Genomic DNA, 27,658 nt, shown 5'->3' on the forward strand with positions numbered 1-27,658 from the left:
TCTTAAATAATGCTAGTAGACTTAGGGGAAATGCATTTTTTTTCTTGAAATTTTTGTGTAGAAGGTCTAACCTGCTGGCACAATGACTCTTCGTTCATTGGTAGTCATATTTGGGGGTGGAACGTGCTTCTCTTCCATGTAGTTTCCATAGTTCATCCCAACGTTGTCTGAGCCACTAACCATTTTCCCTCCTTTTGCCACACTGCAGTCATCAGGAGAGTTCCTAGACAGAGAAGAGAGGTGTGCTTCTATTATTATTCCAGTCACTACTAATATCTCCAGCAAAGAATCACGCTGAATAAAATGGAAAAAATGAGACTCAACCACCAGGGCTGGGCTGGCACTGGAAAACTCAGTACCTACCACCCAATGACTCTGCTGATCACTTCAGTTGCCTCAGAAAAAATTACTAGCCCCAAAGAACCATATATTTATTTTTATTTTCAAAGGATCAGGCTCTTATATGTCTCCAAACACATAAACACTAATGATTTATTTCCAGAGACCAGGCTAGAATGCAGGCTTGTTCATGAACTTGCTGAGCCTGACAGCTGCAAGTAGCTGCACTTTTCTCCAAACATCTCACAGACAACTCGGCAAACATAGAGATGCACATAATGCAAATTTTCTGAGGGAAAACTATTCTTAGTTGTCATTGTCCAAGCCTTCAACAAGGCTTGTCCAAGGCTTGGACAGCTTCCCATCTCCACTGCTGTCATTGTTTAATGTGGGCCACGTATGGCCTACAGAAAAGGCACATTTGCCAAAGCCATGATTCAAAATACCACACGCATGACGGGAAAAACCTTTCAGCTCCTGACTAGCACAGTCTCCATGGTACTGTAGTCAAGAAATGGAAATCTGCAGAGGATCTGCAACAAGACACCTCTTTAATTTTGGCTTTGCTTTCTGAATAGAGTCTTTAGGTTTAACATCCCACAGGGGGTTCCCTAATGGCATTTTAATTGCATCACAGTTTTCTCTCTGGCAGCCACAGACATATTTGTCCCTTAATTTAATGTCTACAACGTGTTTCATCAGTGAGAGAAAAATTATTACAAAAATCAAAATAAAGAACAGAGCCACAGGGAATACCTTTAAATGTAAAGAGGCTGTTTGGCAAGGGAAGGAGGGTGTTAGTTGGGTTTTGGTTTCTTTAGTGATACATTACTAACAAGCTTTCTTTTAGTCCTACCACTTAACTCCTGAAACTGTACTATGGTCTTATTAAACAAGCAGCAAGTCAGGTTGCGATGCTTCATTTCAGCTCCTTGCAAACGAACTAATTTGCAGTCCAGAGAACCAAGAGAGCCTCCAAGGACCCAGAGTCCTCGAAGCATGTTTCAGGATCTGCCCCCTGCCCCCCAAATGTGTTTCACCCAGAGCCTCTTGCTCTCCCCAGCTCAGAAGTTCCAGCTCTTGCTGCAAGTGTTGGGCAGCAATGCCACTGTAAGCCCACCAATGGTCAGTATACAGATGCTTTCCACGAAGAGTTTTGCTATTGTATGAGGACAAAAGAGGAAAAATAATATATTTTGGACCACCGTCTGCTCAACATATGCCAAAAGGATGTGGCAGATATTTTATTCAATGCCCAAGGGACTTGGTTGTCTTGACTGCTCAGTGCTACCATGGGTCAGGAACTAATGCAGTCATAATTCTTATATGTGTGTTTTAAAAAATAACTAGCACTTGGAAAGCTGAAAAGATCTAGTATATATCTTAAATACTGAAAGTATATAATTTTTTTTCTATGCAATGTTGCTACTAATTGTACCATGTTGTAGCAATGTATATATTAAAAAAAAAAACAAACTGCTGATGGCTTTCAGTTTAAAAATAAAATGTATCACAGAAACCATTCAATGGGTACTGTCATCTTCTCTAGGAGAAGGAACAGGGCACTGAATGTTGCCTAGGAAATGTTGGCTTCACGTGCCTTTTTCAGGTATAAAATATCTTGGGTGCCATGTAACACATTAAATACGAAATCTGCCTTGTGTAAAGGTCCTATAACTGCTTTGTCAGCCACAAGACTGAAAAATAACCACAAGGGAAGATATAGTCAGCACATGGTCTTGCCTATCATTGAGTGGTGGTCATTTTAGCCTTTCCCCTCAGAACCAGACTACTTATGTGTTATTCTTTCAGGTTTAACTTTTCTACTCCACTACATACCTCTGAATATAATTCTGCAATGCAGCTCATTTCTGTCTAAACAGAGCTAAGCTAAACAAAGTATCTTTTCCTTTCAGATGTAAACATGTTGAAAAAGAGCTTTTGTAATGATTGCTTGTGACTAAAATGTTGGCCTTTTCTGTTTAACAACTACAAATGGCATATATGCATAAGTGAGTCTGCATACTATAACATGTATTTTTGGAAACATCATCCAACTCCTGCTCTTATACCTGTGCAGAAGCCCACCCTGACTCCCAAGGTCACTTATGTTACAAAGGCAAAAGAAAGGACCATTTGGCCCATTCAGTGACTTTTTTGGGTTGTTCTGAGGAACCAGAGAGCTAGCCGCATCCTTTGGCCTAACTGACACAGTTACTTTATTCTGTTTTTCTGTGAAAAGGAACTTGGGATATAGGGACATCAAAGTCTTGCTGCTGATGTGAAATATCACATCAGTATTAGCCTACACCACTTCTATGGGCAACTGTGCATTAAAAACACTCTTGTAAACACTGAACAGTAAATGATGTGAAAGGTCCAGTAGTAGCACACAGCTTTTGGCAATCTGACAGGGCTTCTGAGCTGGTTTTCTGATCTGAATATAAACAGACAAGGGTGGGGAAGAAGATCATAAATAAGTCATAACTTTTCATTAAAATCCAGAAGCAGACGGTCAAGGGTTTTGGCTTGGGTGGACAAGCAAATCCTCAGTTCAGCAAATCTTCTAAGATGATTCTTAACTTCAAGCATGTAAGCAGCTCCCGTGGGAGCTAACAGGACTACTCAGGTATTTCAAATCGAGCGTGTGCTTGTGCATGCCACTGAACCAAGGCTTAATTCAAATGGCTGGAACGGACTTCTATGGTATAGAAAGCAAAACTGAAAATGCAAGCAGACACTACAAAATTATATTTTTAGTGCCTAGAACAACAAGAAAGTGATTGTCTTCAATGGTTTTTTTTAGGACTTTCTGAGTCTGCTTTATTTCTGAACCACCGAGGGAGCAGGGGCAGTGGAAAAGCAGCTTTGAGAAAGTGTGCCCAGTGTAAAGGGTGCAGCTTTGCAGTGGTTCACCCTCCGCTCCAGGTCTGAAATGTAACCCAAGATGTTTTTCTTCACAGCTGCATGTTATTTTTACCCTTTGTAAATGTACTGAGTTACACCTGGAATTTACAAAAAAAAAAAAAAAAACAGCCAACAAACATGGAAGGACTACAATCATGCTACCCAAGAGCACTTTGTCCAGTCCTGAGCTGATTCAGCTCTGATTGCTGATAAATGTCTACTGAAGAAAGTATTTCTCCATGGGTCCTTGGACCTGGAAGCCTCGCCTTTATTCAGGGTTACTTAGAATGAAGCTGATTTGATGGTTAAATTTAGCGCCCACTCCTACTGAAGCCGATTGGAGGCTTGCCAACCATTGACTCTGATGAAAGCAGATGTAAGTTCATAAATAAGTGTATGAAACACATTTTTTCCTCTTCACTATGCTACTATTTTCCCCATGTGACATAAAACACCTGTGTTGTGTTAAAATGCAAGGTGTCAGAGAAACATAGATTAGGAATCAGCAAAATTTTACGTGATCTCTGTGACATTCCCATAATATAAGCCCCTCTATTTAACATTTCTGAATTTCAGAGGGAAATAAATGAGAAAAAATTGTATTCTCCAAATATCTACATATCTTTATAAGTTTATTTAATAACCACAGCTTGGATAACGTCCTTACAGAGGCTAGCTAAAGAAAAGGGGTCTCAGGAGAGTAGCGTGATGTAAGGGTATCTCTGAAGAGTTTTCCATGCATGGTCCCCATCCAGCCTGTGGCTGGTCAGGTCAGAGGACATGCTGGGCTACCAGGAACTTTTCTTCTGTAAGGCTCTGGCGAACAGACCATGACACTGTACTACAGGATACAGATCCCCCTCTTCACCTTTCCTCTCCCATCTCCTAATGCCAGCAATCTGAGAGAGAAGGGAAGGGCCCCAGCAGGGCTGCAACGTCCTTATGTACAAGAGGGACAGCTGTGCAAAGTTAGCTCCCTCAGATAATTTGGGCCAACATATGTAAATTCATATTTAGCCAAAATGGCATCGTGTAAAGGTCAGCTCATAGTCTATTGCAAAGCATGCTCAGGCTTGTCTCCATTCACTGCAACCTCTCAAGTTGTAGTGAATTTGGTCAGTGCTTCATCCCAAAATGGTTTGTCACTGAAAAAGTGGCCCATGAAGAAAAAACCAAAACTTCCCTGAGATTTCTTACTTTGAGGTACATTGATGTTTCTTAAATCACACCTGACATACTTTAGTCCACAGTATCAATTCGAAGGGTCACACAGCTGCAGCCCTAAACTCTTTTCCCTGCTCCTCTCTGTATCCTCTTCCTCTTCATGAATCAGTGTGATTCACATCTCTGAGACCTGCCACAGCAGTGACGTGCAAAGAGGGGCCCTGCGGATCTCCCTTTGGGGTCCCCTTTGGCAGCAATCACTGGGGACAGTCTGACCCTCCCCGGTGAGAAGGAGCCTGCGCTCCTCAGCTGCCGGAGCGGGAGTATGGCTGCACCAGCGGCTTTGCAGAGCCTCAGGGGCTGCTTCCCTGGCACCAAAGGTGATCCCCACGGTCGCAAAGGGAGACTTTGAAAAGCACTTTCAATGCTCATACCAGAGGCCCCAACACTAGTTTTGACAGAGCTCAGTTTCCACCATCACACTCATCAGCCAGAACCGCAGCTGGACGCGGATGCCCAGCTTCTTCTGTGCGTACACCAGGCCAAGCCCTGCAAGTGCAGCAAGCCCTCTACTCCTGTGCAGGCACCTGCCCTTAAATCTACTGCATGAGCAACACCATGCTTAACCTGCTGAAAGGAAAATATAGTTTTTATTTTCCCTTCCAAAGCTGCTTGTGAAAGCAGCACAAAATTCCCTGCAGAGGACTCCAGCATAACTGAGGCATTAAAGCACCAGAAAATGTACGTAGGTCAAAATACCCCATTGGTGCTCACACAGGCTCTCGCACAACTGCTTAGTGACCTGGGCTGGGGAGCTGCTTCCCCACCAGGTACGCCAATAAGTAAATAAATGGGCGGGTGGGTAAGTAACTCAGTGCTTAGCTATAACCTGAGTCACTCCCCAACCCATATGGGGCAGCTGTGTGAAAGCGATGCTTGCCCACGGGAACAGGGACGGCTGGGATGGGAGCAAGCTGCCGAGGTCTGTGGAAATGAGGGAAGCCCCTTGGGTCCCGCGCTGCTGGCTAAAGCTGGTTTAAGCTGACGCTGAAGCCATGGTGACAACCTGTTTATCTTTGCTATAAGGTGAGTGTCAAAAGCAATCTTAAGAAGACAAAAGGAAAACAAAAAAGGAAAACTGAAGTCCTCACTGGGCCACGCAGTCATGGAAGTGCACTGCTCTGTGCGGGGCTATGCAGGGGCAACCAAAACAGTCTTCAAAGCCTGAACAGACCTGGGCTGGGGAGAGGCTGGGATTGGGGCAGCCCCACTCTAACACATCCCCGCAGCATCCACGACAGGGGCAGATACCGCTGTGTGGGTTGCCCCGGGCTCGGTAGGTGCTGAGGGTTACATGGGGCCAGCCCAGGGGTCACTCAGAGATGTCACAGGGAGGCACGTAGAGGTGCCTTCAGTTCCTTCCTCCAGCAAAAGGAGAAAGCAAACACCACATGACAACACATGCAACGTTGTTGGCTTTCTGTAAGCAAAACAAAAGATGCTTGTTTATTGAGTTGTATACACAGCAGCCATTCATTTTCAATCAAACAATAACTTTTGCTAATTGAAACAATCTTTTTTTTTTGGGGGGGGGGGGGCTTGACTTTCTGGGGCTATCTTGTGGTCCACAGCTGCTTCAAGCCTTAAGGCCATCATGGCAAATTAAGGCAGTCAGCGTCTGGCTCACTAGAGGCCAGTCAAGCTATAAATCTTACCGGCCTGGCTCTTTGTGTTCACAATGTGGGGAAACAGCTGGTTTAAGTTTGACTGCACGTTGTCATTTCTCCATTAGTGCAAACACTTCAATATTTCTTATGTGTGAGGTTGGAGTGAAGAAAGGGAAAGAAGGGAAGGGGGTCACTAAAAGCCAAAGCTAAGAAATGATGTTCTGTATATACATAATTTACAATTAGATTGCTGCCTGGGAGAAGGCTGAAGTCTGACATGGTGATAGCTAGGCCAAAGCCACAATGACTTCCCAGTTGGCCTATAACTTTCAGGACCTATTTTCTCTTGTTTTTCTTTTATTATTTTTATAGAAATTCTATTATAATGGTAATGGATTACATTTCTCAAATTGTATTTCATTTCAAGAGCTTGTAAGACTGTTGTATTTGTGGTTTCATAAAATATGAAATAGCGGGAGACAGCGCCCTTCCCAAACCACATATGCCGTCTTTTGTGGGCAGGAATTGTATAGAAAGTTAGCAAAGTAGAGCTTGCCACGCATAAACAGAAGTGACATCTTGTATGGAAACCATAATCCCCCTTGTCTGTGGAATGTCTGCTGATTTTCATGATTAGTATTATTGGACTGTGAGGCCAAAGGGTGCGAAATGGTGAAGACAATGATTAGCCACTTTTCTTTTTCTTAGTAACATTCTGCTTTGTCTTAGAATGCCATTCCCAAGCTTTAAATACCGAACACTGCCACTGATATAACCCTAATTAAAATAAAACACCTACTAGTGAAGAAGGAGAGGAGAAGTGTCATCTCAAATTGAAATGAGGTCAGAGACAACCTACCTACCAGCAGTGCCTGTGCCTTGCCAGCCCAGGGGAACACCACAATCACTAGCTCTAAATGCTCTAAACATAGTAAACACTGTACTGGAAATAAAGCAGTAATGATAGCAATAGTCATAAATAATGACAGTAATCATAATTCTTGTGGGGTCCTATGTCAATAGTTGAAGACTAATTTTATATTTCACTACCCATATGAGAGCTTTTGGTTGCTTAGCACTTGTGAAATTCTGGCTATCCTCATCTCCCTCTAAACTCCTGCAGCTAAGCACACAATTTAAGCATCAGTGGTCAATCCAAAATGTAACCATACCAATTACAAAAGAACATATTATCCCACAGTGGAAAGCTTCTTAGCTAGCACCTGCCAGCCCAGCACCCCCCAAAACGCTGCAAAAAAGTAGCTATAGTAGTGGTGAGCTGGCTTTGTTTTCCTCCTTGGCAACATGTTTGCCTCAAGAACAAAGCCAAGCCATGCACACACACACACACACGCACGCGCTAATGTTAAGCTGGTGGATTTTCAGAGCAAAGAGGAACTTCTTGAAGTAGTCACACATAAAGCCCTACATGGAGAAGGTCCTGAATTTGCTTTTTTTCCACTTTGGTAGGCAGCCACTCCACCAACCACCCAGTCAGTGGGAAAAAAGATTATCAGTCTGACATAACTAACAATACGTCTTTTTACCCAAGATTAATGTTACTTTATATAGGCAACTCTAGTAAGTGCATTAGGAAAGTCATCATCCTCTTAGAGACAAATCTCCCAGCTTTGCTGTGGACTGACGTAGGGGCTGACTGAAGCCCTGTTGGAGACAGAAGAGAGAGTCCCATTGACGGCCATGGGTTTTGGACCATGCTTGTTGTTTAGTCTGAGCTGAGGTTTACCAACAACACCAGGGCTGCATGCCGGTGGTACACCACCAGATGGGGAAGGGATGGCAGTGAGCCTCAGCTGCAGGGCTGTGCGCCAGCGATGGAAAAAGCCACGCCCTTGAAAAACAAGTGATGTCAGGGTGATTACTGCAGACAGCTCTGTTTCTCCACATGTTGGATGCAATCAAGGTGGGCAAATGCTGTAACTAGATCCACCAGTATCATACCACAGACTGAAGCATAATGCAGAGGTGCCTCATCTAACTTAAAGCATGTCAGCCTGGATCCTAGGAGCATGATGGTCCTGTCATGGTGGCAATACAGAGCTCCATAAGGATATGGATATCCATACCTTCCTTAGTGGCTGGGCACATCAGCTGGCACATGGCTAGGCTGCATGAAGTCTCTCAAGTGCTACCCATTCAGATTTTCTGGTTTGTATAGCACAAAGTAGGAAACTTTACATGAAGGGGAAAAGAAAAAAAAAAAACCAACCAAAAACTTGAGGTCACTCTTGACTCTTTTTGAAAAGTCCTCCTGTGTGTCAGATGCACTCAACCCAGCTAGTACAGAGGCTCTTTGATGAAAATTTAGAACAGTAACATGCAAAGAAAAATGGTATTTCCCAAAAGACCGAGCACAAAAGATATATTAAATGAAAATTTCACTCTCAAATGGTTTTTGAGCAAAAATTGGTAGCACAAAACCAACATTTTGCACATGATTAAATCTTAATGACAACTAATTATTTCTGGCATTTCTTTAAAACTTCTGTATCAGCCAAGCTGATGTTGGTAAACTGCTGTGCTTTCAATGCAGTTAACTTTCAAAACGCTGTTTCAATGAAATCATCACACTTCTCATGGCAAGTGAAATTTATCTGTGGCCTGAATAAGACTCTATGTTCCACTTCAGCCTCCCTTAAAAAGATTACCTTCCAGTAAACGTAGTTCTTCCAAGCTACCTTTGTACAGCTCAACCCATGGGCATGGTGGACTCCCATGCTTGAGTGTATCCAAAGACCACTGAGCAATCCATGGATTTAAATGTTAAGCAGTACCCAGGGCCTCATGAGAGCATTTCCACAGGAGTGCATTTTACCCTAAATGCATAACATGAGTTGCATTCGTTTATTGTAACAGAATTGCTCATACTTAATTTGATAAAACACATAAAGAACAATAAACAGAAAAGTAAGTAACAGTATGACATATGCAATCTCTGGATTTATATTATAGTGTTTTACTATAACAGGGTGAATCTTCTGGTCTGACTCAAGAGCAGTAAATAGCAGGAAACAATATTATTACATTCAGGTGAAAGATTGACTATATGGTGGCACAAAAGGTCTCATTAGATTTACATACCTGGAAGAAATATAATGTCATAATGAATTCGAATATGCAACAACAGCAAGGCAAATGACAGCTTTAATTTAAACTTTTCTTGCTTTATTTAATTTAAGGTAGGCCCTTAGGCTATATTTTTTGGTGCTGTGCAGCAGGGTTTAGCTTTAAAAACACTGTTATTGTTAAAGAAAACTGTGTAGCTAATCCCTCTGCAGCACACTGAAAATAACCCTTTAATATCCTTCTAATGTTATTTCTTCGGTATTCACAGGAATGACAGTTTTGAGACTGTTATGTTTTAGATTAAATGTAGGGCAATTACAGCCAAAGTCTGGGGAGAGTCTTAGCAGAATGAATACTTTTCTGCTTTGAGTGGGTACTTAATTGTTGACATGTAAGAGGTTCAGTACGCTGCTAAGATTTTATACTCCTTTCCAGATGACAGAAAATATGACCAGGAAGCAGCCTAACACAGTGAGAAGTGAGAGCTGCACAGCAAAAAATCATAAAGCTAATTATTCTCTGGTTACCACTTTGTGGGGTCTGGTACCCTGTTTTGCATCTTCTTTATACCGTATTATTTAGATCCAGGCTCCCACATAGGAAGACGATTACAGAGGATGCTCTGGAGATCCTAGAGGTAGCACTTCTGTGGCTCTGCAATGTGCCTGTGGTTTTTTTGACTCCTTTGGGACAACCCAGATTTTAAAATCGGTGTAAATAGAGCAGGTGCAGTTTTACTAAAAATGAAAAGCAGCTCCAAGCTCTCTAGCTACTGCATGTGTTAATTTTTAACATATGAAGCATTTTTAAGAACTGAGCATTTCATTTAAGGAAATAAATTTATGGACTGCAAATGAGCAGCGTGGGGAAGGCTTCTGCAGAAAAGAAAATGCAAAGTAGCCTACAGAATGACAGGATACCACTAACCTGCACATATAAAGTGTGGCTGATATAATGTATATGACAAACAGCAGATAACCTGTCAGAAAAACAGTGAAACGCCAACATAGGTAAAGGCCTAGCAGGACTTCAGTAAGGAACAAACGCTTTTCAGATTTGTAAGAGATGTATATATTGCACTGATTTGTAGGCTATTTTTTAATTCAATACAGAAAGAATTATATTCTTTCCCATTATATTTTCAGCCAGAATGTGCCCTTTAGAAAACCAGTGTTCTGATCAAAAACATTTTACAGTTCAGAGCAGTAACTCGTACAGCCTCTTCTGGCAGTGTAGCCCATGTGCCAGCTCACATGCTTGTTCATATTGGGAAACAATGGCCACCCCCGAGCTGCTCATTTTATAAAGATGGCCACATTAAGCACCTCTGAGTGATGCTGTCCAGAGAAAAATGAAGAACATGGTCTTCATGTGCTACTCAGCTGATTTGCATTAAACTCCAAGTCCTAACGATGAAGTAGGTAGACCTAATGCTATTTTTTTTTTAAGAGAAAGTACACAAAATTGCTTCTTTTCATCTCATTACTTCTGTAGTAGTGGCAAAGGTGGTCAAGATGGTGCAAAAGTGTGTCACTGGGGTTCCACATGCCTTGGCAACTCCTGGGTGCCACCTCTTTATAACAATTAACACTTCTGCTAGAAAAGTATGAATCAAAATTATGCCTCATGACTAATCAAAAAAGATCAATTTAAAGACAATTCCCCAATTCTCAGATTATACATCCTTGCAAAAGTAGATGCCTGTTCTGCTACTAGCAGTGCAGACCATATTCACAAATGTTTTATGCAGCTAGTGCGGAGACCAGGATACCTCTGAAGGAAAGGCAGATACTCCTCTTCGCAAAGGGCAACTCAGGCAGCCTAAACCAGCTGCCAATTTCTGTCTATTGGCTGGGCAGGTGGCCAAAGTTATCACCCTAAAAATGATTCAATGCATGCACACACTGACAGAAAATAGCATGAAGGAAGGAGAAATGATAGGCTTTATGAAGATATGTCCAAATAGCCTGCTTAATTCAGGGCTTTTGAATACTTACCCCTCCCTGGAACGTATTTTGAGTTCACATATACAAGGTGAACATACCTTAGATTTGGGAGATAGAGACAGCGAGCCCTGCCAACCTGAGCGCATGTCCCCAGCCACCAGGCTGTAAAACATACTGAACTCAGGCCTGCCCTGTCCGGCCTGCTGAGCTGGGCTGCCAGGCAGGCAGCGGCACGTGAACTGCGGGCTTGGGTGAGAGATGGGGAGCCTAACTCCAGCCCTGCAGCTGGGACGCTCTGCTCTGGTGGCTGCGCTGCGGTTCCCCGCTCCCTGGGTCACTTCTCTTTTTATCCAACAACAGCACAGGCCCCGGGAGAGAAGCAAAGGCATTGAGCACCGGGTCTCTCCCAGCTGTGTGCCCAGACACGCATCCATCCACAACAACACTTTCAGGCCTTTCGGATAGCAAGGCAGGGCTCGGCTGGCCCCCCAGACACCCCGCAATGGCAGGGGTGCCTCAGGGTGCCTTGGCCCTCTCTGGACCCAGGCAGCCCCTGCAGGAGCCAGGTGCTTTAGTGCCTGGAGCTGTCTGTGTTCCCAAATCAGGGCTCTTACCAGTCTCTACTGGTTTGGGGCATGCTGGTGTGTGACAGCACATTTTCTACACCGTGCTCTCACCCACAAGCTATATGGGTTTGCCTGGAGACCCAATTTAACTGATCTGACTATGAGCACACATTTTGGACTTGGTAAGGGTCCTGACCTCCTAAATCAGAGTATAATCCTTACCAGGGTTGCTAACAAGGATTAGACTCCACTAATAAAAGACAGTATTACTGCCTACGTTTTTTTCCTTAAACCATCACAGCAAAGCCAAATAGCTGTGATTCACAAACTGAGCTCTAATATTCAGGCTAGTTATGTATTTTAGGAACCCAAGACAGCAAATTCATAATTCTGGCTTGATTATTTTTAAAATGTGATTGACCAACAATTTCAAATGGATCTGCATCATCTAGACTCTTCGTTAAGATCTGTGAGTAGAAGTCTGTGTATGACTGACTTTAGTGATGTATAACATTACAAATTATTACCACTAATCTCAGTAACAATTAATACTAATTATCTACTCTAATGCACTTTATGGAGTTTACACTAAGAAAAACTCTGATCAGTTCTCTTACAGAAATGCCAGAACAAATACTTAGAAGTAATTTTAGGAAGCAGGTGAAACTGGTTTTGAATCAATACTCCACTTGTGATTATACCTGTGTATTTGCTTAGCACAAAAAAAGAAAAAAAAACCCTCCATTAAATTGGTTCTGAGTAAGTTCTGAATAAGCAGGCTTACAAGAAGACTTCCTCTAATTCTTTGTAACTTCAGTTCACCATTTATTTCTACATATCTCAAATTTTTGGCTATTCACTGGAAATTCTGATTCGACTTCAGCACAATTTTCATGCTTACCAGTGAAAAGTGTAGGTGTGATAAGCTGTCAAACCACTTTGCCCTGCTTGTTGTGCTCATCACATTAGCACAGCAAGTGTGAACAGTAACCACAGTGCCTGTGGCTGAGGTTTTTCTAAACAACTGATGCTGGGAGGTGAGATTAGTAGGCAAGTGTTTATGACAGAGAGATGTGAAGGCACAGTCTTCACTGGTACACCACCAACAATTATGAGCAACTGACTCTTTCTGGACCTCTGCCCTTCAGCAACACCAAAGGAAAACTGTTTTGACAGTCAGGCATTTAAACAGGAAAGCACTTGTTTGGATAGTTTCCTAAAAAAAAAATAATTGTCATTGTGCTTTTTCAGATGAGAGAAATCCCATAGAGTGCTCCTGTGCTTGGGACAGCTACCAGTCGATATCGACAAATTCACTGCATTACATCGATACAATTCTCCTTCATGACGACATTCATGAAAAAGGTCCCGAGACAACAATTAATGCACTGACATGCTGTGGCTACTGCCCATTGAGCTGAGAAATTTCTTTTCCTGTTCCTTTCTACTCCCCTGCTTGCCTCCATATATATGCTGTTTCTTCAGCATGAGCTCTTTTTAAATCCAACTCCACGGTTATGATTTTTGGCACTACATTTACAGTAAATATGAAAGTAAAGATCAATAGATCAATCCCTCCACCATTACAAGAATTTATTTCCTATGCTTCTCTGTTTGGTTATGTTTAGAGCAAATGTAACTGCCAAAATTACTGTATTTTGACAACTTCCATTGAGTGTTAGATCACATATGAGTGTTAGATCACATGCGCCACACCCTTAGATGGATCAGTGGCGCTGACCCAGACTACAGCAAACTCCCATTTTGCTAACTTTAGTATACACTCTTTCACCTAGCATGCAATGCAAGTTCACATCCAAAATGATCTACAGTCAGGGGAAACACACAAAGGTACTGCACAAGCTTATGAGAAGACTGTGCCTGTAGCACAATTTGAAACCCACTGTAATACCTGAACGGGGCTGGCAGGAGTGACCCACAATGTACAGGAGACCTGTAGACTTTCTGTGACAGCATCTGGTGGCCAGATGGCATAACTTGGGGCATCTAAAATGGTGCTAGATTCATGGGTTTAGACAATTCAGCTATACCCATCATGAGAAAAAGTGTACTTGAGCCACAGTAACACTGGCCTTATTACCTTGACCCATTAACCTGGTTTGGGTTACACTCCATCTTGATGGTGACTCTGGCCGGGGGTTGTGATAACCAGTCTTGCTGGGGAACACGCGGACTCATCTTTGACGTCTGCCCATATTCACTGGAGGAGGAGGCCGTCATCTCTGTCTTCGCAAGGTGGGGTGATCCGTAGGCACACTCGAACAAGGACTGGTCTTCACTCACCACTGATAACGCTTCCTGCAAACCAGAGAAGAGCAGTCTGTGTGACCATGTTTCAGAGCAGACATTACAATATCCTCCATGGGAAAAAGGGCTTGTCCATCTCATAAGAAGATGAACAGCCAGTCACTTGCTTAAATGCCCATTACTTTTTAGGCATGCCACTGCTGTTGGTGGACGTGAGGACTCATGGCGCCAGACACGTATGGCAGGAGGACAACCTGTCCCATGGGAAGACCCTTCCCACCAGCATCTGAGAAGGTGCAGAGACACACACTAACAAACACTTAGGAATAGTGGCTGGGAACTGGGAGAGAAAAGAGGGCAGGACAGGCAGCGAAGCTTGGGCCTCTGGCATCCCAGGTAGGGATGCGGAGGGCCAGATCTGCTGGGGGTGTAAGCAAGCTGCCATTGCTGCTTTAACTGCCCCTGCAAGAATTGACCGAAAGCCGTGCCTTGCTGACTCACTGGGAGCTCCTCTTCCTTCCTCTGGGACCAAGGCCAAGTTCCTTCTGGACAGGGAGTTGAGACACAGCCTCCGATCCAGGGACCCTGTTGTTTCTTCCAGGATCCTCTGCTGGCTTCGGCAGAGGTGCCCATCACCATCCCTGAGAGGACACTATGCCCAGTAGCCGCTTCTGTCTCTCTCATGGCAGCCCTTCCTGGCAGGCCGGCCAGCGGGCATCCCACTCCATTGCTGTGGGAAAGGCTTCCCTGGCCACCTTCCCTCACCGTGGCAGCGCTGCAGTTACGGCCCTCGAGGGCGGCACGGTTCATCGGGGCCCTTGGTGGCAGGGTGGCTGCCATCGCAGCTGGCTGGAGACCGGACAGGCACCAGGGGAAGCGAAGGCCACCCTCTCTCCCCACCGCCACACGTTGGCACTGACCCCTTCCCCACGTTGTCTGGAGCTTGGGCAGGCAGCGTGCCTGCCGGGCCCGTTGGGAAGCTGCAGGAAGTGCTGATGCTGCTGGAGGGACCCATCCTGCCTGAGCCAAGGCTTCCTGGCCACGGGAGCCGGTCTGGGCTCCCGCCCTCCCCCTGCTCCCCAGCATCGCACAGGCTTGGGGGGCCACCCCTCCAAAAGCAGCCTTCCAAGGAAAGCCCCCTCTCCATGGGCTACTTGGGGTGAACATGGTGCGTAAGTGTGTAAATGGACGGTAACCCAAAGTGCGACTCCCTCCTCCCACCCTGGCATTATGGCTCTGCCCTGAGACAAATCGGGGCAGGGGCCAGCCCGGCACCCCCCTCCCTCCTGTGTGTCCCCTGCCAGCAGCCGGGGAGCAAGCCCCAGCAGCGGGCCGGTGGAGGAGGCTCGGCCTGCAGCGTGCCAGATGACAGCAGCCGCCGAGGCGGCCAGCTGGCGATGGCTGGAGGCGTGGGGGCCAAGGATGGGGGTGCAGGGGGGGAAGCCCAAGCCAGATTTGGGGCAGAGTGCTCCGTGCGCGACCGCACCCTCGCGAGGCAGCGTGTGTGGGCCTGCGCTGCTGCCAGCCCTGCCGCTGACAGCCGGTGGGAGGACAATAAAACTGCGTAGCCCTGTCAGCAGAGGAGGACGCGGTGGAGAAGGAAGAGAGAGAAGAGACAGAGCGATGGGAGCCCTCCGGCTCCGGGAAGCCGGGCGGCTGCCTGCAGGCTCTTCCCTTTCCCAGCTGCTGGAAAAGGGTTTTGCACAAACTCCGGCGGTCGCATGCTGCCCTAAAAATCAGCAGATGCATTTGTTCATTTTAAGGGGGTATACGTCTATCATTCTTTTAATTCACCTGGTTTGTGAGCCCTCAGGGTGCACTCTGTTAACATCTATAGTTCTCTTGGCAACCACATGGGCTGGAACACCACTTTCTTCTTACTTCCCATGAAAATTGAGATCAGTCCTTAATCTTGGGGAGCGGGATCCCAAGCAGCCCTCCAAATGCCACGAGACTCGTGAGTGAATCACTAGCGCTAACTCTTCCCTCCCCAGGCCCGGGCGCAAAATTCAGACAGCGATCTGCACCATTGCATTACTGCTGCTGGGATGCCGCTTGAGTGCAAAGGTCACCAGCAAGCCATCACCATTCCTACTAACTCCCCAGTTAGCACCCCTGCTTGCACGCTCTTCCCCCAACCTGCGCCCAGCTACCGGACTGCTGCCTCTTGGGTCTCTGGGGGTGTGAACGTGCTTCTGCGAGACAGAAGGGATGCCGGAGTAACACCGCGCCTTTTTGCCATGCCTTTCAGACTCCCGTGGGTCTCTGGCCTGCCCGGTCGTGCTAAAAACTGCTGCTGTGGTGGTCTGAAGCTTTTCTGATGAGCCATTTCTGGAAAGCCTATAGACGGCTCCTGCTTTTCAAGGAGGTGTGGCGGGAGATGGCTGCTGGTCCCTTGCTCCCCAAAGGTTGCTCCCTGGCTACACTGCACTGAAAGACAGCAGGGGGACTTGAAGTGCTGGGATGGTAAAGTACCAGGGATCATATTGCAAGAACTAAAGAAAGAAAATGTTACACTGGAAGGAAAATAAAACGTTCTTTCTCAACAGTGCATGAGAGTTCTTCATTTTTATATATATATATACACACAAAGCCTGGCCAGGCAATCACAATGCAGCCCATGCCTGATACTATTTACTGCACAGTTCTCTTTTCTGCCCCACTGTAGAGCTAGTCCATGAGCCATGAGCCAAAAAACATGTAATAAATTGTTAATTTTGGAAGAGCTAGCTCCAGTAAGTACATGAAAGTGTGAATCATACAGGAGAAAGCAGACACAAGATTGCAAATACAGCAGGCAGAATATTATTTTACTCTGTAAACAATTTACTAATAGACCTTTTCAAAACAGGCATCAAATACTATGTAATGGTGACCTTTCCTCCCCCACACAAGTGAAACAAAGCAAATTTATTCTGGTTCCTATTAAACCTGACTCCACCTAATGTAAGTTAATTTAGGAATATTTATGGTAACTGTAAGTGTAAACAAAAAAAAGAGTTTTCTATTTATTGGCATTGCTAGTGGCAATAAATATTGCTTGTGCTATGGATTCCTGTTATGTTGCACAAAGAGGGAAAGTACATACATTTTAATTTCCTGACGAGGACAGCAAATGCTGGAAATATGAGCCCAATTAATAAGGGTTGTGTGACTATCTATGGGAAAAACAAGACAAACATAAATGAATCCAAGAGACAGATTCATACGTCACATTTCAGGAAAAAATACCTAGGTTTTCAGGGACAAAAACCCCTCAATTTGCTAGCTAGAGTTTTTTTCTGATTTAATACCAGTCATCTCTACTCCATCCTGCTAGTTATCAGTTAGCGCACACTGACAGGTCTGTAAAGGCACTGTAGGAATAACTGAGTTTCTGCCAACTTGGCACGTTGTTGGGTCTGTCCTTACGCAGAAGGCTTATTAATGTGTACTCTACCATAGTGAGTATCTCTGATATTTTACTCCAAGTCCTCACTGATCTTTGCTGGCCTGTCTTGAAGGACAGTAGGACGTGTATCACCCCTCCGTTGAGCACATTACAAAAGCTGAACTGGCTATCTAAGCTTTTGTATAGTTTTGAGAAGTCAGAATAACTAGAAAACATGGTTTAAACTAGAATTAGCCTTACTTCCTCCCTAACTCTTTAATCGTCTTTTCTCGCACCTAAGTGAGATTTGAGGTTTCACTGTGGGAAACGTGGGAGCTAAGTTTAGCGTTTGTTCTGCTACTCCTCCTGTCAGACAGGACTCGGGCAGTCATATTGACTGTCCTCTCTTTCAAATACAGGCAGGGCCATTCATGATAATTTACCACCAACAGCTACAGGTGAAATAAGTATTCCTTGTACAACCTCACACACAGAAAAATGTTTCCTGCAGCACATGAGTGGGAGTTGTGTGTCCAAGGTTGGCAACTGCTGCCTTTCTTCCTCTCAGTCATCTTAAAAAATGAGGATTTCTGTCCCAGCCATTTCTGAATCCCCTGCCCTTGCAAGACACAGTGATGCTGAACAATCAGAGCTAATACAACCTGATATAACCTCACACGAAACTCATACTGTGGGAAAGCATAGAAATAGCATCAAGAAATATGAAGCATTTCTCAGCTATACAAGAACAGCTGATAACTGGCATAATTTGGTATCCATAAAAACAGATAGAAAATGTCCTTCAGCTGCAACTTGCATGCATTGTTTCATCTTGTCTATCCTTGATTTCTCTTTATTAACTAAAGCCTTCAAACCTTAACCCTACGTAAGATGTGAAAGGAAGGCTCTAGCAGCAAACTACTATGCTAAATAGCTGACAGAAAGCAGTATGGGTATTTCTTTCTTAAATACAGGGACTTAAAAATGTGCTTTCTGCTATAATTCTAAATGCGAGCTCCTGGACCAAATGTAGTATAAAAATTGTCAGCATTCACCATCATGAAGAATAGCTGCATGGTCTGGCCACATATAAACATAGACAAAACTATTAATACTGAAAATGTTTGGCAAGGTTTTTTTACATATGGATGCCAGTTCTATTTCTAGTAAACACTTTTCATTACTCATTCACACGTTAATCTTTTTTTCTCATCCATATTAATGCTGTTACTGGAGCAGTTTGGCAACATCAAGTAGTTATGTGGGATAAAGCAAGATAAACAAAATAAATGCATTATAAGGCTCTTTCAATCCTGCCAAGTTTTGTACCTTTATGGTAAAAATTTTAGTAGTCGATGGGTCATCTTCCTGGATTTCGCATGACAATACCACATTCTCATGACATCTCAGAAATGAAGCCCTTCATTTCTAGTAACCAGTGTGTGGGGTAATGTAATATAAAGAAACCAACACATACTGCTTACAGTGGCAGGTGGGAAAAGTTTTTCATGCAAGTTTGTGAAATAGAGCTGTTGGTAATATTATCTGAGGTCAATACTTTTCTTTATTTCATCTTCCCTTCTCCACATACTTCCTCTCATGACATCACCAGCAAAACATAAAAATCTGCTCCTTCATTAAATTTTTTTTAATTTTTTAATCATTTGTGCTATGAAAAACCTGGCTTCTCACTTGGATTTTCCATTCTAATGATAAAAGAACAAAATGCCTTGTCTATTTGGTTTTGACTTATACTTAACTGATAAGTTAAAAAAAAAGAATAACAGACAAATTTGTAGAACAATAGGTACAGCAACGTCTTCAAAGTAGGCATAAAGTCATTAGGACAAAGGTGTTTACTTAATCAAATGCAAGACTACTTGGCCTAGAAATGTGAAGTTACAGGAAATGTAATTGAAGTAGTTCCCATCATGAGAAGTATACGCAAGCTGACCTGTCTTTCATATGCAATGTCAGGAATTAAGGACAATGACTCTTTTTCCTCAAGCTTGATCAGACTTAAGAAATGGTTAAGGAAGACAATGAGGCATGCAGTTGTCTAGCATAACTTGCTTGTGCTGAGAGTGACTGGGGAAAAAATACTGCAGCAGGATTTTAAAAGACTTTGGAGGCCATTCTAACCTGGCAATGTTTTTTCTCAACTTAATTCTGATTAGGGAACATGCTGGCTTGTGCATGAAATACATTTGTGCATAGTCCCTCCATGTAATCAACCTAGCTTTGATTTTAAACATGACACCATTTCCATTCATTTGTATAGCAATCAAAGTGATCATGTCTGCAGGTAGTACATTCATATGTGCGTGTATATATGTATATCTCAAAATACTCAGCTCTGGTTTTTTTCATTTCTTCAAATATTTCCATGGTTTATCGCTTAATCCCTGTAACAGAAAAGGTTTAGTAGATTTTTTAATCCCCATTGGCTATTCAAAATCAAGTGTTTTGCTACTCAGAAAAACACTTCAAGAACTTTGAAAGTCAAGAACTTACCGGCCAGCACTGTTAAAATCCTAGCAGGCAACAGCACACCAGTATGATGAAAAACACTGGTCACAAAACAGGAGAACACTGGGCAAGAACTACACGTAAAGAGGATGATGCACGAGGAGACACAAATACAGCAACAACCCTTGTTGTACGTTGAGAGATGCTGCAGACAGTAACATGAATTTATTGCAGTCATCTTGTAGAGTCAGCACTCCCACACTCCAAAACAGACCCGTTACCCTTGACTATGAGGGACTTGCAATAACACTGCAATCAAGAACTTTTAATTAGCTTTGCCATATGTCATTGCATTTATATAGTCTATTTTTTGACACCAGTTTTATGATGGTTCCCCTCATTAATGTAAATAACTTTTACTTCTTCTCTGATTTCATGATAATACATATGAAACCACAAGTTTAGACCTCCACACAGCCACAATCCATTCAGACATAGGCTGTTTCCTATCACTTGTCAGATGTCTACAGTTGGTCAGAAAAGTTAATTCTCCGTTCTATGAAGAGTTCTGACATATTGGAACTTACTTTCATTTTAAATTAGACAAAAAGCTGTTATACAAAAACTTTCACCAAACTTTTATTAAAAGGATGAATTGTAACGCGCTGGCGTGTGTTTTGCAGATGTTAAAACATTCTAATAAACAGTCACATTTGGGAGAGGACCTGCATTTTCTGAGGGAAGATTGTTCTGCTTAAGACCATGCAATTAGCTCTATTAAGTGTTCCCATGCTTTTTTGCACTCGGTATTTCTTGTATACTTGATAACATTTGTTATTGAAATTTTGTGCAATTGAATTGTATACAGTTGTAACGGAAGGGAAGAACTGGTGAGAGTGTGAAAGACTGTACACAGCATGCACCTTGGTACAGCCGCTCCAGACTTTACCAAGTCACTCTTCTCGCTTGCTACTATTCTTTTTATTTTTTTCTCAGACGGCATCTTCTGATGCTTTAGGAAGCTGTTTATCTGGAGTTAAAGCCTAATTTCAAACAGGCCAGGAATGTCATTTCCACTCTGAAATAGAGAGCACATGCGAGGCTGGACACCAGAATCTCGCAGAACAGCGGGCAGGCTTCCAGTCCGAAATGCCGCTCCACTCATGTCTGCAACAGGCATCACTGCACGATAAAGCAATCTGTAGTGGAACTGCTTAAAGAGCTTCTAGCCTAAATTTGCAGTCCCGCTTTAAAGCCAAGCCTTTGAGCCTTGGATTCATTGCATCCAGCAATAATTGGTGAAACAAAAGACAAATGATTGATGCTTTAGACTTGCTAGGGCTTATTAATCATGATGCTCCTAACAACTCTCTTCTGACCGACCATTCACAGAAGAAGCGGTTTTGCAAGATATTCAATATGGTGTGTGGAACATACTGGAAAAGGTTACTACTTAAAATGCAGTCACCTGAGTCAGGAATTGCAGCACACATCTGGAATATGTTTTCCTTCTAAATCTCTGAGTCTTGGATTCATTAGATCAGACAAAAATCCACATATTATATTCATGAGAGAGTTCAGGAACAACAAAAAGCCTTGGCAAGTACAAGATAGGAAAGACAGATGTTGTCCTCACCTCCACCCATGAGAATCCTATTGCCAGCTCAGCTAACATCCTCCACCTATTTGCAAAGAACACTTGGATAGTACGTGTTAATCCAAACACAGGCCCAGTGCTGCCACTTATCTGATATCTTTACCTCTTGCTGAGAAAAATACAAAGGATGTTTGGAAGCAAAGGACAGCCACTGCTGCAGTCCCACTTGAAAAAAGGAATAATCAAGCATCCATCAAAATGATGTTATGGAATTGCAGACTAGATTAATTTCTGGGAAACAACAGCAGATGTTTAAGGACTGATCCTGCAGCCCTCTTTGTGTAAGTCATTCTCCTGGACTAGTAATGTGAAAAAGAGGCCTCACGGCTAAGCCCAAAGCTTTATCATTTTGTGTCTTAGTGAACAAATTCTGAAACATTATAAATTCAAATGTAGACTGTGGTGCTTTATCACCATTTCTAATGTATCGACTGTCATTCTTGAAAAGTCAGCAAACCCTATTTTTGCCTAAGCTATTTTTTTCACCTCCTTTCATCATAGGGTAATATTTGTAGCATGAGATATTCAACTCCAGGTCTCCATGTGCTTCATAAAATACGAAAAATTCACCATTGCGCTACTGCAAATGGGGAAACTTTGGTAAGAATGATGAAAAATGGATCTTGGCTTAGAAAACATAACTGCCTCAAGCCAAGCTCCATACTTTGGGACTGCCCTGTATTTCACATGTTAAAATTCTCACAGCACTAACTTCCAGAGATCAGGAAGTGTCCCTGAGCATCTGATTTCACAATCAGTTATTTATTTCACCTGCAGTCTTTATCTGACAGTAAAACACAAATGAATAGTTTAACCCCAAACCAAAAGTTAATAAATGGAAATAGGAAACTCTTTCATACATGTCACATGCCCTGCAATGCAGTGGGCTTGTTCAAATGCAATGACGAAAACTTCCACCCTACATCTGCTTCAGTGCAGGTTAAACGCCCAAGTGACTTCAAGAGGAGTACGCTTGGAAGCAGCTCTGCCCATGCACAACCACCGAAGAACTGCACCAGGCTTCTGAATGAAAGTGGACCTCAAAATTCACAAGACTGCAGCAAAAAGCCTAGGGAATAAAGCAGGCAACCTAGTGCTATACAGTGATGAGCCTGGTTCCGTTTTCCCTTCTTCATGAGCAGAGTGCTGGTAAACTACTTAAAGGCTGTAGCAACACTACATTTTATTTACTGCACCAGTAGCTGAATGAACAGGATTAGGTGGCTGCAGGGCTGGAGCAGCACAATGATCAGTGGGGCTCAGAATACGTATTCCTAAATTATTATGTCAACCTTAATTCACCAGTGCTAAAAACAATACAATTGTATCCTGCAGATTGTATATTGTATACGCATTTTCAAAGAAACTGTATCTTTGTATGCTTATTTTAGCACTTCCATCTGTATAAAGAGCTGTAACACTGAATTCTGAATGACTATTTTTTCAGTCAATACAATAGACTTTTCTTCCTTTCCATCTTGATAGTATTATCAATTAGAAATCTTGAAAGCCTGAAGTTCTTTCCTCCTTCATGCTTGGCGGTTAAATTCTAGGGCTTCAAAATGCATACAAAACCGGGAAAACTTGGATATAAAATTCCTTTTCATTTCAGCCTCACTCCAGGGCTAGCTTCAATCCTGCTTTTCTAGTATAGGACTTTATCAATCTGAAGGAGCAGCCAACCTTCTACTTTGTTAAAAAACATAGACATATGGGGTTTTTTTCAGCAATCTTTCAAGCAAAGATTTGTTTGGAACAACAGGTGGTAGGTTTGTAAAATGTCCCACAGACCATTCGGAAGTGAACTGAGGCTGTGTGCCACACCTGCTGTGAACTTTTGATAGTAGATCAAAATGATATTGGGGAAGAGTCTTGGGACCAAAACAGCTGCCCAAAACAAGACACCAATCCCGTTCTAGGCATGAAATCCTATCTTCTCTGTGTTTCCTCTTAAAATCTTCAGCATCACAGATAGTCCCAGCAGTTTGAATGGGATGTCTTCAAGAATTACTTTGTGTTTATTGGAGTTAGTCATCCATCCAGAACTAAAGGCTTTGCTTGAACACAGCTACCCTGGTACTCTGGTTTTGGTAACTTTACTGGGAAAATTCTTGACATAAAGATACCACATGATTTTTTTCTGCCTTATTCAAAAATTTGTCCAGTGTTATCACAAGATGGCAACATTTATATTTATTTTGTATATATTTATTTTTAGGTATTTATATTTATATTTATATTCTTGTTATAACAAGAGGGCTTAGTTTTGGGGCTGGTCTTGTTTAATGTCTTTATTGATGATCTGGGTGAGGGGATCGAGTACTCCCTCAGTTGGCAAAGAACACCAAGTTGGGTGGGAGTGTTGATCTGCTGGAGGGTAGGAGGGCTCTCCAGAGGGATCTGGACAGGCTGGATGGGTGGGCTGAGGCCAATTGTATGAGGTTTAATAAGGCCAAGTGCAGGGTCCTGCACTTGGGTCACAACAACCCCATGCAATGCTACAGGCTTGGGGAGGAGTGGCTGGAGAGCAGCCCGGCAGAAAGGGACCTGGGGGTGCTGGTTGACAGCCAGCTGAACATGAGCCAGCAGTGTGCCCAGGTGGCCAAGGCGACCAACAGCGTCCTGGCTTGTATCAGCAATAGTGTGGCCAGCAGGAGCAGGGAAGTGATCGTGCCCCTGTACTTGGCACTGATGAGGCCGCACCTCGAATCCTGTGTTCAGTTTTGGGCCCCTCACCACAAGAAGGACATTGAGGTGCTGGAGCGTGTCCAGAGAAGAGCAACGAAGCTGGTGAGGAGTCTGGAGCACAAGTCTTATGAGGAGTGGCTGAGGGAACTGGGGCTGTTTAGTCTGGAGAAGAGGAGGCTGAGGGGAGACCTTATCGCTCTCTACAACTACCTGAAAGGGGGTTGTGGTGAGATGGGCATTGGTGTCTTCTCCCAAGTAACCAGCGATAGAACAGAAGGAAATGGCCTCAAGTTGCGCATGGGGAGTTTTACACTAGATATTAGGAAATTTTTCTTCACTGAGAGAGTGGTCAGGCATTGGAACAGGCTGCCCAGAGAGGTGGTGGAGTCATCATCACTGGAAGTGTTCAAAAAACATGTGGACATGGCACTTCCAGACATGGTTTAGCGGGCATGGTGGTGTTGGGTTGATGGTTGGATTTGATGATCTTAAAGGTCTTTTCCAACCTTAATGATTCTGTGATTCTGTGATTTGCAGCTCTTCTTCCTACTGTTTAGCCAATACTACAAGATTATATATTACATTTATACTAAGTTGAATATTTGTTAACCGTGGTGGGTTGACCCACCACATATATATTTGTATATATAATTATATATGCCCATTATATATATACACATAAGTATATGTACACACACACGTTTTTAGATAATTCTATCCTCAATCTCTGAAGAATTTTTAAAGTAAAATTTAGGTATTAAAATACTTTTCTCTAAGGCATACTATGTACCAAAGACAAACTCATCAGCAAAGTGATGAGAAAGGTATAGGAAGGAATGAAGAGACCTTTACAGCCATTGCATTGATGAAATAATTAAATATTAGGAGTAAAAGTGAAAAGAGCATCCAAGTTAGTTTCCTTTCCAATGAATCTTTGGTTTTTATGAATGCCTAACAGCATTAGGGAAATAACACTTGGATGATGGCCATGAGTTGAACTTCTAGGGACCCGTCACTTCCCTGTAGTGCCTCTGTTGTGTGGTGTTTGTGCTCGTACACACACATGTGTGCATGTGTGTGTGCATGGGTGTGATGAACAAGTCACTTTCTGGTTGGGAAGACTGCAGTTACGGGGGATCTTAGCTCCAAATGTAATATTAGCTACCCCAAAGAAATTGTGGAAAAACAAGAGTGTTCACTGGGTGTGTTACCCGTCAAATCTGGCTGGTCCTCTCAAACCAGCAGCCAGGCACAGTAATCAGCCAAGAGAGAGGGAGGGGGAACTGTTCTTGGGCATCTGCAGAGTTGCTTTCCTGCAGCTCAGCTTCCTCCTCAGGGACCCCCTGGAGCTGGAGATCCTCTTGCCTGCTGCATCAGGGTGACAAGGTCTCAGATGTTCCCCTATGTTCACCTTCATAAACATTTAAAATTCTCACCTTCCTATTTAGAGAACACTTATCAGATCCAAGACTTATTAATTTCCTTGCTTGATAGCTTTTGCAAACACTACTCAAGCCATCTTTATTTATACCGATGTTTTTATTTACTTCCAAATGTATTTGTCTTGATATTTTTGACTGACTTCTCTGCATTAGATAACTGGAATCAAAATCCAAATTGCTTTTTAAAAATTCACTGCATTAAGAGTGCTCTCTGTTTTTGCACAACATCGTAACAGAAAGTCCTTTGTTTACATTATTCTCCCTTCCTTTTCCTCAGCTATCTTTTATTCTGGATCTTCCATGTATATGTTGAATATACACATATATAGTATTATATGCTTCTTATGGTGTTCCCCATTTTACAAGCATATGCAATATTGCTCAGATGGGTAATCTTTCAAAATTCAGAATGAACTTTCCAAGTATGCCCACTGTGTATGTAAAATATGACTTCCTGTCACGATAACCTTTACAGTGTATAGCCTAACATACTTTCCTATAATTGTTTATAAAGAATATCTTGATTCATACTTCAGCACATGTTATTTTAGTCATTTGCCACAAAACATGACTAATTAAATTAATATGGGGTTGAATGTCACAGTATTAAGTCATTTTGTGTGCAAAGATTAACACAGGAGAATGCCTAGTAAAATAGCAATAAAGCTAATCATGTGCTTATGTTTAAGCATATTTAATGTGCTCTGCTAAACTAGTATAAAGTAAGGATATTGTTGGTTTAGCTCAAACATTAACTATGAGATCAGTCAAAGAGACTGGTATGGTTTTTGATATATTGCAGTTAGAGATGTAGCCAAACCAACGGATCAGAAGAAAAATGTTGTTTCATACCTATGACAGAGAAAGATTGGAGTGAATGTTCTTTATTTGTCCCCAAATAAAACAAATCAGAACAACCACAACAAGAAATCCCCACATACACAAAAAAAAATTTGCTTTGTGACAGTCAAAAAAAATTTAATCCCAATTACACCACTGGTTTTGCTTTCAAACTGTGTTCTTATTACTTTATTTAAGGAATGTCTTTCTAAACAAAATCACCAATCCAAAAAGACAAAATATAAAGAATTACTACATAAAATTCCCAAGTTTTTTCATTCTTTTTCCCTTTTTTAGGAGAACTACCTCACAAATTCAACATCGATCTTTATTGTGCAACTTGTGGCTCTGTGACCATGTTTTCTGCTCAGTCTAGAAACACGTTGTGGCCCATTTTTAATTGTACATATGAAGAAGAAAAGGAAAATGCACATGGCAATATCTTTGATGTGGTGACAAGAAAAATCCTGCACTTTTTACCTGTAGCAGTATCTCTTCTGAGCTAGTGATTACCAACATTATCACTCTTACTAAAATGGTGCCCTGCAGCTCTGATATTGATGGTATTTTTCAATGGCATCAACATTAGCTCCAGAAGGACAAAAAAGACCACCTGCTGCCATTGATGAAAAGTGAAGTGGGAAAGTCAATGCAAATGAAGACAATCTCAAGTCCAGAACCCTGAGAGATGCATTTACTACAGCAACAGAAACCATTAAGATGCTTTTCCCCATACTTGCTAACAAGACCAAATGTCTGATAAGCATTACTATATGAAATGAAGCTGTATGGATGCAAAGCTTGAGATATGCTAAAAGAGAAGATTTTGATTTATTTTTCTTTGGACTGTATTGAAAAATGACCCCTGAAATGTCTTTACATACTGTATGCTATGTCTTCAGATATACAGGAGAGGTATGCGAGCTGTTTCTCTTTTATTGTTTCCCCAAACAAACCCATTTCCTACAAGCTGTTCTCATATCTTTTGTGCCACGTCCAGCTTCCCAGAAAAACAGCAGGAAAACAAAGTGTGAACTCAAAACAACCATTTCCACAGAACAATGTGCCATGGCAAGGAGAGCGAGAGAGAGCTAAGGGCTGGGGAGAGGGTCGGGGGAGAGAGAGAGAAGCTGTTTTGATGCTGCCAAGGGACTTAAAGAAAAAAGGAAGGAGGAACTTTTAAAAGTCACAGAGAGGAAGAGTTGTGTAACTGTAAATATGCAACAGGCAAGTTGCCAACTATTTCAA

The 27,658-nt window shown here is 42.7% G+C and overlaps 1 protein-coding gene across 2 annotated transcripts in view; it reads right to left on the reverse strand.

Moving 5' to 3' along the window:
* Positions 1-27,658, reverse strand: part of ERG (ETS transcription factor ERG) — a gene marked incomplete at both ends in the record, with an annotated part of 103,826 nt that overhangs the window by 15,252 nt on the left and 60,916 nt on the right. For both annotated transcript variants that reach the window (XM_082014414.1, XM_082014413.1), the window contains 2 exons: positions 72-223; positions 13,778-13,995. In XM_082014414.1, coding sequence (XP_081870540.1) covers positions 72-223; positions 13,778-13,995 — 370 coding nt within the window. The remainder of the gene's footprint in view (positions 1-71; positions 224-13,777; positions 13,996-27,658) is intronic.

Source organism: Phaethon aethereus (genome assembly GCF_964289735.1).
Source record: "Phaethon aethereus genome assembly, chromosome: 1".
NCBI lineage: Eukaryota > Metazoa > Chordata > Aves > Phaethontiformes > Phaethontidae > Phaethon > Phaethon aethereus.